Source organism: Amborella trichopoda, chromosome 6 (genome assembly GCF_054954075.1).
Source record: "Amborella trichopoda isolate Santa Cruz 75 chromosome 6, AtrichopodaSantaCruz75HAP2 v2.0, whole genome shotgun sequence".
Classification (NCBI taxonomy): Eukaryota; Viridiplantae; Streptophyta; class Magnoliopsida; order Amborellales; family Amborellaceae; genus Amborella; species Amborella trichopoda.
Window position 1 is genome coordinate 50317442 of NC_142341.1, and position 15037 is coordinate 50332478.

Genomic DNA, 15037 nt, shown 5'->3' on the forward strand with positions numbered 1-15037 from the left:
TTTGGCATGGTTTGGATATTCAGATAGCTCAAAGAGCTTGAATTGAGGAGAGATCGTTTCTGGTAAGGCATCATGGGCTAGGTTATAAGTTTCCATTCTCCTCTCATGTAGATATTCCCAACTCGAAGAGCGTGTATTGATGAGATCTCTTGTTGAAAGTAAGGCATGATGGGCTGGGTCCATTCTCCTCTAATGTAGAGGCTCAAACTAGTTGTTCTTTTTTATTTTATCTCATAACTATGACGTCGAGAGATAGAGAGAGAAAACGCCATAAGAGAGAAAAAACATTTTTATGTCCTTGAAGAATAAGAAATTTAAATATTTCAGTTCTTCAACAACAACAAATTTAAAATTTTCGGTTCTTCAAAAACCGAAAGTACTTTGAATTCGGTTGTTGAACAACCGAAAAAGGTAAAGTCGTATTTTTTAAAAATTTCCTTTGTAACATGAAAAAATAGACACGGTGGTAGTAACAGAAACTATTCAGTAGAGCCATAATAATAGAAACGATAACGGATATGTATGTAATTTTTCCAATCCGAAATCTTCTCCCAAATTGGCTGAAGCAACGACTTGTTTCATTTTTTCTCACCAAACCGAAGAAGATTCCAAAGTGTATTAATTTTCTACAAGAAAAGGGAAATACAAAATCAGCTAAAGAACACAACCCTAATCAATATAAAGTTTGATGAACCAGTGAATTCAGACTCGGTATTGAGGCCAACATTCCCCTTTAATTATTCAATCTAACTCCAATCAAACTTGAAAATATTGATTTACAGAGGAAAGAAGAACTCCGAGAAAAACACGAATTTGGATAATATAAATATAAAGATGCTCAAATAAGTTATGAGAAATAAAGTAAGACTTTAAAGGAATATATCTTTAAATTCAAAGGAAAAAATAAAAATTTTTCTCTCCCTTACTTTCTTTCTCTCTCTCAATAAAATTATCAAAAAAGAAAATCTGACTTAACTGGATTTCTCCGAGAGCAGAGTTGCTCTAGGGTCGAGACGAGGTGAATAATGGACCTCTCTTTTCCCTCTCTTGTTTTTATTGCGGGAAATTTAAAAGCATTAAATTTTGTAATTTAAAATGTAGTTTTTATATATATATATATATTTTAAAGAATAACCTTTAAGCATAAGAATTTACAAGTAGAAATAAAAATTTACAAGTAGAAATAAAATGTTCATGAATAATTGAGAAATAAAAAATATAAGACCTTGAGAGAGATCCTAAAGGAGGCACGCTTTCTCTTCTTTTCCTCACCGGGTTGAATTTCCTAATCTATGGAGTGAATCTCGCGAAAATCGGGAAGAGATTAATTCGGCTATAATTAATACAATAAATTATTTAATGTTCACATAAATAGTGCATACGCAAATACATAAACGTTATCTAGTAATACATGATGGGTCCATACATGATGTATAATATTACATGATAAATAATTCTATATAGTAGTATTATTTTTTGGGTAATTAAGTGGAGATGAGGCTTACCCATTTTTTGAAATTATTAGTGGTTTTTTCATGCGTTAGGTGAGATGGGGTTGGGAACATGATTAGGTGAGATGGGGTTGAGTAGCACCGCTTGTGCCCCAACTAAAGTTATATAATATTCCATAAGGAAAATTGTTTCATGCGGGTTGGACCGCATTTCTACATATGCGATCCATAAAGTGTAAAGCATCCATTTTTAAGATGGATACAAGTAGCTGTTCCATTCTGAAAACAATGGAAACTAACAGTCCAAATGTTTTTTTACTAGAATTATTATTTCTATTTTTAAAAATTTATTTATTTTTTCATATTCATTATTTCCATATTAAAGATGACATGTCCTTAAAATCCATCTCAAAAAAAGATTTATTAAGAGGCCAACATTTTTGCATATGTGGGCTTAGCCTTGTAAAAACCGAGTCCATTACATAATAAATACTTCAATGACATAAATGTTGCTAATTACTACGTAGATCCTTTGTTTTCGATAGAGGTTATATATATCTTAAAATATTTCCAAATCTCCCTCTCTATCTCTCCTTGAAACTATCGACTTAGATATTTTTATTTGGAAAATCACCTATCCTACCTTCTCTCAAATAATAAGGCTCCTTATTATTATTAAGACATGTGTGCATCCCTTATCTTTGGCTTAATATTTATTCTCTCTTCTTCGATACATATTCAACTCTCCCTCTTTATCTCCCCATAAAAGATGGAATTTTAGGTGATCAGACATGTGTCAACCCTTTAACTATTTCTTAATATTTATCTATTTATTGTATATATTAAGCAAGAGCAACGCTTTTTTTATTATTGCATCACGTGTCTTTTTTCATTCAATTTTGATTCTTTTCTCCCTCCTACATTTTAAGTCTATATCTTTTATTTCTCTTAATTTATTCTTATTTGCATCTCTCTAATGTTTCTTCATTATCTATCTCTGCATTCTACATGCATGCAAATACATACAAATAGATAACGGATACCTCATCTTCTCTCCATCTCTCTTATGTTTTTTTGTTAGCTCTCTATCCATTCTACTTGCATGCAAATACATACAAATAGGTAACGGACAGCTCATATTCTCTCCATCTCTCTCATGTTTCTCCGTTATCTCTCTCCATCCTATATGCATGGAAATACATACAAATAGATAACTCCTCTTGTTTTGTGATGACATATTTTCTCTCCCCAATTAAAGTAAACTTAATTTGTTCATCTTTTCCTCTCTCCCATTTTTCTACAATCTCATTCTCCCTACATGCATGAAAAGATATAAAAATAGGTAACTCTTTTTTAATATGAAGACACTTCATCTTCTAGGAAACTCATTTTTTAGTGTGGTGACTCTTTATCTTCTCTCTCCCCCCATTTTAAGTAAATTCATCGCTCTTCTCTTCTCACATTTATCTATTCCATATTTCTTTTCCCGTCCCATATATCTCTCTCGCATGTTTCTCTTTCCTAGTTTTTTTTTCCCTGTCACAATTCTCTTACCCACATCACTCTCTCTCTATCACGTGCACGCCCCTCTCTCATCTCTCCCTTTCTCATGCACATCACAACTCTCTCTCTCCCCATCGATAATGCACTCATCTCTCTCTCTCTCACTGAATTTTTAACATGTGCTTCACACACTACAAATACGGCTAGCTAATTTTTTTGGTTTTTCTTTTTCAAAAACCTATAAATGAAGCCCAATTACGTGCCATAGAAGAAGCAAAAAAGGTGTATATAGCAGCATTGACTACTTTGAGAGAGAACTTAGATGAGTCTTCATTTGGCAACTCATTGGATATTAGAGTTGTTCGGCCTTATTTTTTTCTTAGAAGTTTGTGTAGTGTTTAATGTAAGAACTAAATAATTTCAAGTGTTTTTGTAGATCTTAGGTGTATGTAAATATCGATATAATTTGTATATAGGAGCGTTGGCTACTTTGAGAGACAACCTAGACGAGTTTTCATTTGGCAGCTCATTGAATATTAGAGTTGTTCGGTATTACTTTTTGCTTAGAACTAAATAATTTTAATTATTTAGAACTAAATAATTAATGTAAGAACTAAATAATTTTAATTATTTATGTGGATCTTAGGTGTAAGTAAATATTGATATAATTTTTTATTTTAATAATAGATTGTACTTCTATATGTCCAATGAAGTTAAGCGAGTTGCTTGTATAGATGATAGAATACACCCAAATAAAATGTATCAGTTACCATGCCCGGACCTATGCAAAATTTCATGAAGAAAAGTGAATGTTACATCTTTATCTTTGCATTAAGTGAATTTTCATTTTTTATGTGATACTCATTGTTTAATTGCAACAATTGATTTTTTTATATATAAATTATATATGTATAATGTACTTTTAAGAAAGTAATATTTTTCTGGTAATAAATATATTTAATACTGCAACAAAAACAACAGTTTTATTATAATTTTCACTAATGATTACTAACTTATTGTAAAATACATAATAATATAATTATTTCATAACCATCATTGTACAACAATGAAAATTTTGTATATGAGAACATTAATACTAATATACTAAAATTGTAACTATTTAGTTATAAATAGTAACAAAAACATTAATTTTATAATAATTACTAAATTATTATAAAATACAAAATAAGATAATTATTTCATAAGTATCATTATAAAACAATGATAATTTTGTAAAATGAGAATATTAATACCTATACGATTGAAACCTACATTTTTAATATGTATTGAATTTTCGACTTTAATAGATAACTTGAATATCTCACCCTTCTCTTTATCTTTTTTTATAACTCTCTCTATAATCACATTTATGTCAATTTAAAATTGAAAATTTATTTACGTAATTGAAATTTAATATACGTGCATATTACTAGTTCATTCTCTCCAACAATAAGACCCTTCTTTATTCTTGTGACATGTGTTCACCTCTTAACTCTTGCTTAATAATGTAGTATATATATATATATATATATATATATATATATATATATATATAAAGGACATCACGGTCACTCTTGTCGGTCAGATTTTAAATAGGGTGGTTGTGAGTTTGTCTTTGACTAGACTTGAAGTTCAAATAAATAATGCCAAACTTTATGACACCCCCAAGCTATCGAATTTAACATCTAACGGCCAGTAACAATTGTGACCACCTTATAATAAAGATAAAATATCTCATAGTATACAATCTCAATATTTTTTTGTAGCCTGGCAAGAACAAAAAAAAAAAAAAATTGATTTTTAAGCTTCCTAATACTTAGATCTCACTATCAAAAAATTGGACAATCTCTAGGCTTGAGACATTGTTTTTTTTTAAGAGTATATAGAAGGTGCAATTAGGAAATTATTTTTCTTGTGCTAAGGGTGGAGGAAGTTAAATCTTCAAATTTGGGGTTTTAAAAATGGGTGCGGTTTGCGTAGGGTCGAGGCTCTAAATAATCGAAGTAAAGCACACCTTCAAATAGTGCCGAGAGATGTGATTTCAATATTGAAATCTTTATAATAGCCTTAAAATACATTTTCAAATTTAATTATGAAGTTTAAAGCTTAAAAAATAATGTAGATCGAGTGGATATATGAAAACATGAAAATTTGAAAAATTGACGGTCCAAAAATGCATTACAAGATGCTCTATTTCCAAAACTTGAAATCCCTTTTTTTTTTTTCATGTCTATGCATCTTGGTGTCGAGATGATCAATGTGATGATATTTGGGCATCAAAATAACATCGTCTAGTAAATTTTCTGAGGTGGTCTCTAATTTAATTGATTAGAGCTTCGGCTTTATATAAACTTTTTCTTTTAAAAATTAAATTTATATGGGGTTTTACCCAATGAGTATGGAATCTATTATTCCCTCGGATATATACTATCCATTTACTCCCGCGGTAAATGAAAAGTGAAATAACATTATGGAAAATTGTTTCATTTTAAAGATGGATGCAAATATGTGGTCCAACTAAAAATATTTGAAATAAATAGTTGAAATGTTTTTTTACTAGAATTATTATTTATAATTTTTAAAATTTATTTATTTTTTATAGTCATGATCTCCATATATTACTCATCATTAAAAATTAAGTAAAAAAAATCCATGTGAAAAGTAGATTTATTAAGCCGCCCGAATTTCTACATGAGCGGGCCTGGTCCCGCATGCTAACCGCGTCCTAATATTATTCATATTCCGCTCTCCTTAAACGTGACCCAAGCTGTAAGACTCTAAGCTGCTCCCACACGCCCATGTCTTAATGAATTTTCTCTAATTTTAAGGTATTTCCCACTATTTTTCATTTAAACGGTTACTTTTTTTAGGTTATTTCAACCTGATATATTACCAATCATCGGTTTAGTAATCTGGGTTTTGCTTCCCCGTAACTTTAAAACTGTTATCTTCACCTGATTATACTAATTTTCTGAGAAAAAATTATAGTTTTGGGAAGATTTTGGACCAGATTTCAGTTAAGGAATGGACTTCAATTCCAAATTTGACATTGCTCGCACTGCCGAATTCATTAAAAATCGAGGTTTCCATAGAGTTGCACTACAGGTATATTTGTTTATTTATTTGTGTACTCTTGTTTATTTATAATTTCAGTTGTGTTGATGGTTTTCTCATGATTGGTTTTGTTCATGATTGATTCACCATCACGTGAAATTGTAGATTAGTTTGTTGATTTTTTATTTTTTTTATTTTTTTGGGCTATCATTACAGACATGGAATTAGGGTCTCATTTTTATTGAAGCTTGAATAGTGTGTTTTGTTTAGTAATACATTATTTTAAGGGTTTAGTCATCAAGCTCCATGATATTTAGTTTGATTGAGTGTTTAGAAGATCGCCCCGACGTGACTCACTTAGCCGAGTCCTGTACCTGGCCAAAAAGCCCTAGAAAAAAATTTAAAAGTATAAAAGTATGAAAAAATAAAATAAAAGTATTAAAAGTAAATAAAATCAGAAGCAACCTTTGAAAGTTCAAATATGCTTAAAAAAGTACATAAAATATGTATTTAAGAAATTGATTTATGGTTGGGACTTATGCTCTTACTAAGGGTATGTCCTATAGAGCAGAATGGTGGAATAGGATTCATGTAGCTGACTCCAAATACTTGGGATAAGGCTATGTTGATGATGGTTTATAGTTGGGGGACATTTGAAAAAATCCAAAAAAAAGAAAATATAAAAATATGGATTATGGCAAAAAACAATAAACAATCTATGCAAAAAATCTAAATCATATTAAAAAATTTTATACAGGATAACCATTTTTTTTTTACAACTTTTTGGTTTTTTTTGAATTTTTTTACATACCCTAAGTTATACACACAACTAGAGCAAGGCCGAGTTACTCGCCCAAGGCCAAATGGACTCAGGCGAGTCCTGTAACACTGGTTTAATTGCTCTATTTGGTTCTGTATTGATGTGGAATCATGGTGTTAAATTGAATCACCTAGTTGTATTTTGGTCCCCTTGCATTTCAAAATAGAAAGGTGTAATTGCTGTGTTTGGTTCTGAATTTATGTGGAGTTATTGTATTGGAATGAATCACATAGTTGTGTTTTGGTCACTTTATTACCAGAAAAAAATAATGAAAAAAAAGCACTGCTTTAACCTTCAAGATGGATCATAGTCCATTTGGCCCCCTTTGGGGGGAGTTTAGAGGAATTGCAGTAGGGGAGTTCAATGATCCAGAAACTTAAAATATAGAAGAGAAGGCAGTAGTCTTTAATAATCTCTTGTTGGGTTTGAATTTTGCTAAGAAGCCATTAGTTTTACATTAAGGTTCTTCGATAATTAAGGATGTGTTCAAGCCCATCATTTTCATAAGAATAATCTTCTCACCAATTCATCATTTTAAAGTTGGTGAAATGGGGTAGTTTATGGAAGGGTGCCTTACCATCCCATCTTGGCGGATATTGCATTATCTGTTACTTGGCATATCAGCATAGGTTTTGGTGCAAGTAATGTGCGGGTTTTATGTTGTTTTGACATTCAGATTTTCTCCAAGCTTGTTACAATACTTTATTTAATAGTGTTGTTTTGACATTCAGATTTTCTCCAAGCTTGTTACAATACTTTAAAGCTTGTTACAATACTTTTATTTAATAGCCCATGCTACCTATTTTCCTGGAGATGAATGAGATTGTTCTAAACTACCATAGTAATTTTCCTTTTTCTAGTCAAGTTAGTGTTCGAAACTTTAATAATTTGGACTCTCTTTTTCTTACTGTTGATATAAGTGATTGAACATTGTCAATATTGCATGTTCATATATTCCTCTCTGACTCTGGTTTTGGATAATTTGTATTAGAAATGCTATCTTATGTAACCTATGGGACATGAAAACTGTATGCAGTTTCCTGATGAGCTTTTAAAAGACTCAAGGAGGATTGTGGCTGCTTTGAGGGAGGAACTCCAGTCCTTATCTCTCTGCCCACCTGAAAATTTACATGAGGCAAACCTGGCACAAGCCTTTGTTCAACTATATGTCATGGCCGATACCACCTATGGTAATTGTTGTGTGGATGAGGTTGGAGCTTCTCATGTCAACGCAGAGTGTGTAGTGCATTATGGACCCACTTGCTTAAGCCCGTAAGTTTCTTATAAATGAGAGTTTCCTATAAATGATAGTGCTAGGTTTGTGGTGCACTTAATTTTGTGTGGTGGGCATACCCTGTTTCAAGTGAAAGTACATGAGAACTTGATCCAATGGAGCATGGGAAACCGTGTCCATCAGGGTCATCTCCATCAAGTGTAACGACCTATGGTGATGGATAGAGAGTGGTACACCCATAAGTGTACGTGACCCCAATTGTTGGTCCCTCTCTCTCTTGATCACTCCATCATTGCAATGGGTGGTGATGACTCTTTGAACTATTTTTTTCGAATAGTCTATTTGGTAATAGTATGGTTTCGTTTTGTATTAAATATGACTAAGTGATGTATCTTGTCCTTGACAGCACCTCAAAGTTGCCTGCATGGTTTGTCTTTGGCAAAGCCTCGATCAATGTCAAAGGTTGTGCAGATTCTTTATTTGATTGCTTGTCCTCTAGTGACAAGCCCATTCTGGTACATTCCCATCCTTCCACTTTTTATGATTTTTGGATGAGAATCATTGAAAATTAATTATTTCTATGCAGATTATAAGTTTTAGGAATGTTCCCACCTTGCATGTTTTTGTGTTCATAATAGTTGTAAATCTTAAAAAGGATTCAAATGATGGCAATGCCTATCTTTATGCACTTAGAAGCTATATCTTGGGTGATGTTTTTGAGACAATTCAGTGGTTAACTAGTCGATCATGTATTAGAAATTCATGGTACGCTGACTTTGAAACATTCATGGTACATGTGAAATTGTAAAGTTGATGTTGAGGTTTAGAGGGGAATAACCTTTTATTACATTATGTTGTTATTCTTACATATTGGGTTCTTTGATGAAGTTTCCTTGTTTTTCTGGAATTTGCTTTAGCATTATTTGGCTCAGACAAAGAGTGAACAAAATTATGAGATGCGGGAGGGATCTAGCAAGCAACACTTATTGCAAGAGACACTGCAAACTTCAATGGAGCTTATTTCACAATCTTGCAAAAAGTTTTTGTGACTTAGATGTCTGCATTTAGTTCAGAAGGCATGGATGAGGTGGGGGTGGTAGTGTTAATTCAGGATGATGGCCTTTTGTACTTTTCTTCGGTTTAGTAAACTTATTACCTTCTAAAGTGGAGTGTACTTTATTGGGCTGCCCAATTTTTCTGAGCAAATGAATACTTAGAAATGACCAGTTCAAAATAGTAGAGACAGCTTTTTAAGCGATCAAATCTCTACCTGGAATGATCTAGCCAAAATAATAGGTGATGGACCTTACCAGCGATTTAATACTTCACGAGGTGTACCCGTTGCCTGCATTGCTTGGACTGGCAGAATTCAGGTTCTGATACCTCAGGACTTTCCCAAGTCTCATTGTGTTCTGGACCCTACTGTGTTATTTTCACAGAGACTCTACTGGCTGACTTGGGCTCGGAACCCTGGCAAGTCCGGGCTCGAGTCCATGTTTTATATCACTGGGCCAAACTAAATTCCATTCAGTGCTTTTATTTGTCTGAATTGTTGGTTGGTTAAATTTCTCTAATCTTGTTTGTTTTTGGACTTTTGCTTAAAATGATTGAAATTTATTTCGCAATGTAACTTTTGTTTTTTATTTATCCGATTTTCCTCTACTATTTCTCGGAGGTTGTGATCTTTTAACATTTGCATGTTGATGCAGGTTATCTTTGGTTTGGAATATGAACATGCTATTGGTAGTGTTAAAGAAGAAATGAGCTTGAAATCATCAGCATTAAGTGGGTGCAGGTCAAAGATCCTTTATGCAGAAGCCAAATGTTCAGTTATGCATCCAGAAAAGAATAGTAGTACAAATAGTTCTTCTGGGCAGCCTGAATTTGTGGATTGTCATGACCCTTGTGATTCATTTGAAGGGTGTGGCAGCTATAGCCTTGGAGGTTTGAGATGGACTTTACCTCATGGGGGCAAGATGGAAGACTACTTGTTGTTCTGGATTGGTCCCGATAATCCAGCTTTTGGAAATATCGTACTTACATACAATGCTTGTGAAATAGGTATATTTTCCCTTACATGAGCTCAACTAGGGAAGGGATTGCTTATTGATTAAAAACAGGAAATATATTGCTTAAAGGAATGCTTTACCATAATCAAATGGACTATGTTGAGACTGTAGTCAACATCATCCCATGAAATAATGTACAATGATGGAGAGAGACTCAGTCCTAGCAGAATGGGATGTGTTCCAGTTGGTGGGTCCCAATCTCTCTCCATGACTGTTCGTCATTTAATAGGACTGGGATGATCTCAGTTGACCATGGTTTTACATACTTCATTAGATTATGGTATAATTTCCTTCTTTAAATGTAGGGTGTTTAGTATTTGTTTTTCTCCAATAGTAATTTTTTGATGTGAAAGTATATTATGCTCCATGTGATAATAGAAAGGCTATGGTCATCATTGTCGTCTCTATCCTATCAATGGATGGAGAGTGAGTGGGAGTGGGGCCCAGCAGAGCATGATATCAATCAAGTATCTCTCTCTCTCATCGCTCAGTTTATCCTATCAATGGATGGAGGCTGAGTGGGCCCCAGCAGAGCATGAGATCAATCAAGTATCTCTCTCTCTCTCTCTTCTCTCTCATCGCTCATTCAACCAATGGTTGTATGGTGATGACACTTATTATTGTAGCTTTTTATTGTTATTTGTATCATATTGTACTTTGTCTTCTTTGATAGTAGCACTTTGATGTATCATATTATACCTTCTCTTCTTTGATAGTAGCACTTTGATGTATCATATTATACTTTCTCTTCTTTGATAGTAGCACTTTGATTCACTTTAAGTTCTTGTCATGCTTCCCATAGTTTAACGGTTTGTTGTTTTGATCAGTTACTTTCATGATTATTATATTTTGCATCATTTCTTGCCATTGTCTGGATTAGGATTCTTATCTTTAATGGAATATGCATGTTTATCACTTTTTCATTTGTTTTCTTGAAAATTTAGTGACTGTTGTACCATTTTGTCTCCCAACCAGAGAATTTAATAAGAGAAAATAAAGAAAGGAGTTTTCGGAATCCACCGGTTTGAAATTACTTGAGATGTCTGAACTATCCTCTAGGGGAACGAATTCTCTCTTTTTTTGATAGGAAACTATTCACTAAAACATAAAAATGGACAGTCATTGCATCATTTTCATCTGGGTGAGAATGTGAGCGTCATATGCGTTTATGCCTAAAATGTAAAATAGTTATTAACATGCTTACTTAAGCTTTTTGAGATCCTCTCTTAATTACAAATTGGTGATACTCGAAAGTAGAACAGCTTTACTATATTGATTTCTATTCTGTTAATTCATGGAAGATGATTTTTCATGATGATGTTTGATGAATTTGTGTTTATTTGAAAGAATACTTTCCTTTTCTGGAAGTTTTTAAAATAAAACCTTAGCACATTATGCTTGTCATCTGTAGTTAGGTATGACCCCATGGAAGATTGCTTGGTGAAAGACAAGTGTCATCAGAAAAGCATTCTCAAGCGTAGGTATAGTTTTTAGCCTGCCACTGATTGTATATTATTGCCATTGGTTACAGTTAATGAACATACCAAAGTGTGGAAATTATTTGATCAATTGATCCTCTAAGTCATTGGCATTTTCGGGATACCCATTGTCTTGTTCAGTTAAAAGTGACTTATTTCGATGTTCTTTTTCTGCAGATACTTCCTTGTGGAGAAAGCAAAAGATGCAAATATTGTCGGGATCTTGGTGGGTACACTTGGTGTTGGTAGGTTCACTCATCTCTCTCCATCTCCCCGACAAATATGAAAATTCTAGAAGAAAGATGTTTTCATGCTCCAGTGGTAGAAAATTGTGGACTTAATCCCACAGGCCAAACGTTTAAGATAATTTGTTTGACCCTAAAAGTTTCAGATCATCTTTATTCTTCTCAGTGATCAATCAAAAAGAATAAATTGATTGTCCCACGCCAACTTGAGCCACCCCTAGGGGATTTTTGCTTGGTTTGCTATCACAGATTGGAGTTGATATACTTAATGGTTCAATTCATGTAAAGCATTTTTTATCTACCCATGGTTTTGTACAGGGCACCTGTTTGTGGGTAGCCTATTTTTTGGGCGGAGCTCGTCTGTGGGTATCCTGCCTCCCCTCTTTTCACACATTCTGTACTCACTTTGAGTTTAATACAGTCAACATATTAAAAAAAAAATGGATTCAAATGAATGCCCCCTCCAACAGGGAAGCAGCCCCTTCATTTCATGAACAATCAGATCTGGGTTTGTAAGAACTAGAAATTGATTTTTTTATTTTGGGAAATTGTTCACTAGGTGAATCAAAGATATTCTGCAAACTTTCGGATCAAAAGAGACACCCGTACACAGTTGTTTTGCCCATAGGAGCAAGGTACAATTTGCTCCCAAGGGAGAAAAACATATACATGTACAGCAAAATATACAGGCCCACTATTGAATTGTCAGTTGTTTTATGGAAATTTGCCCTTTTTTTTCTTTTCTTTCTTTCTTTAAAGTGTATTAGTATGCTTTTCAAGTGTCATAAGTTCTTGATAATTTCTACGAACTCGCTCAGTTGTGAACATGGAAAAATCAATTTCCTTATAATAGAAATGAGAGCATGGAATAATAATTTCCTACTCGCATAGTATTTGTGTCTATATGGGCAATAGCACCATAGTCTAGTCATTGCGAGCTCCTTATATGGGTTCTTAATGATAACTTCCACTTTGTATGGTTCTCTAGCTTGTGTACTCATGGTGTTACATGGTAATGCAGCTGGTTATCTGCATATGATTTATCACCTGAAAAAACTGATTGAGGGAGCGGGAAAGAAGTCCTATACATTTGCTATGGGAAGACCTAACCCTGCAAAACTTGCAAACTTTGCTGAGGTAGCCTCTCTCTCTCTCTCTCTCACACACACACACACACACACACACACACACACACACACACACACAATAGCAGAATCTTTCTCGATTCTACCATGTTGGCAGAGATTAAAAAAAAAAAAAACAGAATTTTAATAGTGATCTCCCTTCTTTTCAGTGCGATGTTTTCATTTACGTGGCTTGTGCACAAACAGCTTTTTTAGATAGCAAAGAATTTTTGGCTCCTGTAATAACGCCTTATGAAGCCATTCTAGCTTTTAACAGGTACAGCAATCCAGCTCTTCATGTTTAGTTTAGTATTAGCAGAGAGTTATTTATAGGCATTAAATATTTGATTACTAGTTTTCATAATATAATTTTAATCGAAGTATCAATCTAGTTCTGGTTGAATTAGTTGACCTGAACTCCTGTTGTTTCCTTGATTGATGAGCTTATTTTAGTTCCTTTTTTTTTCCAGTGTGAAGCAGTGGACTGGAGAGTATGTCATGGAATTTCAGAAGTTGATTAGTTCTCCACTGGAAACCATTAACAGAGTGGAAGAAGCCCGATTTTCTTTTCTTCAAGGTGGTTATGTTGAGGATCTTGAGTGCCGAGGTGAGTTTGTGGTATCTGTGAGGTGATTGTTATTCTTTAGTTTGATGTTTGGATTATCTTTGGGCATCATGGAAGCCTTTTGATATTTGACAGATTCTAGAAACTTTCCTGTATTGCCTTTTTGTGTGTGTGTGTGTGAGAGAGAGAGAGAGAGAGAGAGAGAGAGAGAGAGATAGAGAGAGAGAGAGAGAGAGAGAGAGAGAGAGAGAGATGACTCCATACTCTAAGATCCATGTTCAGACGCCCATTTCCAAACCAGAGAGAGAGAGAGAGAGAGGACTCCATACTCTAGGATCTATGTTCCGATGCCCATTCCGAAACCCAAATCTCGATTTGTGTATAAGTGAGGTTGTCACAGTTTTTATCTTTTTGAACGTGGCACTTCATCTTTCACCCAATTGCATTCTCTCTTCTGCCAAACTGGTTCTTCCCATACACAAGACTGGTTCTCTAAATCATAATAAGCCCAACTTATAGCTTATTGGTGTTTGCATGATATTGATTTTAAAACTTCTATTTATATTTTAACAGAGGATTTATATTTTTAACAGAGGGTGATCAAAACAAGGAGAAGGCAATTGTTCTCTCAGAGGTGGCAGAAAAGGCTCTCAAGTTGGAGGATAAGTCTCCGAGTTCAGTTTTTGTGAAGAAAGAGGCAAAATCTGGTGCTGAGTTTTTTGCATTGAGATCATATCAGGGTCTCGAATTAGATAGAGAAGCTCCACCGGTTAGTTCGTATATAGTTGGGCGAAAAGGGAAGGCAAGTGGCTATGAGGATGAGAAAAAGATTGGGTTTACTTAAAACTTGTGAGGAGACTATGTTTTTGTTGGGAAGTAGGTAGCCTCGTTGTTTGGTAGTCATCATTGTTCAGGCTTCTCTATTTTTATCAGAGAGAGAGAGAGAGAGAGAGAGAGAGAGAGAGAGAGAGAGGAGTTATTCAACATGCATATTGGAAGTCAAGGAATCATCTTTGAACGGTTTACATGAAAAAAGTTTATATGACACAATATTGAATAGAGTCCATCAAGTTAAAAATTGGACCTCCCACTGAAGTATAAATTCCTTAAAAGAAGACTACGTAAAAATTTTTTTTAAATAAAATACCCCATTTTAAACTGTTTTATACTTCACTAAGAAAAAAACCCAAACTAGTTGTGCCAAAAGAAAGAAAATAAGATATGAGAAATTAAAGAAAAACTTATAAAAATAACTAATAATTCTATTACTCGAAAAGAGGAATAAAAAGTAATAAATAATATATTAATTTTATTAAAATAAATATTTAAGAATACATTATCAGAGTGAACAATTCACTAACGTTTTAGTTAATGTTAGTTGGAAACTTAAAATGGGATTGTCTAGGCTATTTACCTTTATTACAACGTTTACAACCTTTATTACAAGGAGGTTTATTACAAGGAGGTGATAACTATTTTTAGTAGGATGTCAAA

The 15037-nt window shown here is 33.6% G+C and overlaps 1 protein-coding gene across 5 annotated transcripts; it reads left to right on the forward strand.

Moving 5' to 3' along the window:
- The first annotated feature begins 5713 nt into the window (after nt 1-5713).
- LOC18448762 (diphthamide synthesis DPH2 family protein) lies at nt 5714-14621 on the forward strand. 5 transcript variants are annotated; one of them, XR_016057219.1, is made up of 11 exons: nt 5714-5782; nt 5943-6059; nt 7865-8100; nt 8469-8577; nt 9772-10123; nt 10510-11612; nt 11787-11854; nt 12876-12991; nt 13149-13255; nt 13449-13585; nt 14137-14237. XR_016057219.1 is itself a non-coding variant. In XM_088869113.1 (11 exons), the coding sequence occupies exons 2-11, from the start codon at nt 5979-5981 to the stop codon at nt 14385-14387; spliced, it is 1527 nt and encodes a 508-aa protein (XP_088725239.1). In that variant the 5' UTR covers nt 5714-5782; nt 5943-5978; the 3' UTR covers nt 14388-14621. The 5 variants fall into 5 exon arrangements, 2 of the variants coding, with proteins under 2 accessions (XP_088725239.1, XP_088725240.1); XM_088869113.1 differs by having other exon boundaries at nt 11543-11612; nt 14137-14621; XM_088869114.1 differs by having other exon boundaries at nt 5965-6059; nt 11543-11612; nt 14137-14621.
- The last annotated feature ends 416 nt before the right edge of the window (nt 14622-15037 follow it).

Excerpts from the sequence above, each read along its gene's own strand:
- LOC18448762 (XM_088869113.1), top strand. The coding sequence starts at position 5,979 with ATGGACTTCAATTCCAAATTTGACATTGCTCGCACTGCCGAATTCATT. Across the intron at positions 8,578-9,771 it reads CTAGTGACAAGCCCATTCTG|GTTATCTTTGGTTTGGAATA; the intron begins GTACATTCCCAT and ends ATGTTGATGCAG. Across the intron at positions 13,256-13,448 it reads GCCATTCTAGCTTTTAACAG|TGTGAAGCAGTGGACTGGAG; the intron begins GTACAGCAATCC and ends TTTTTTTTCCAG.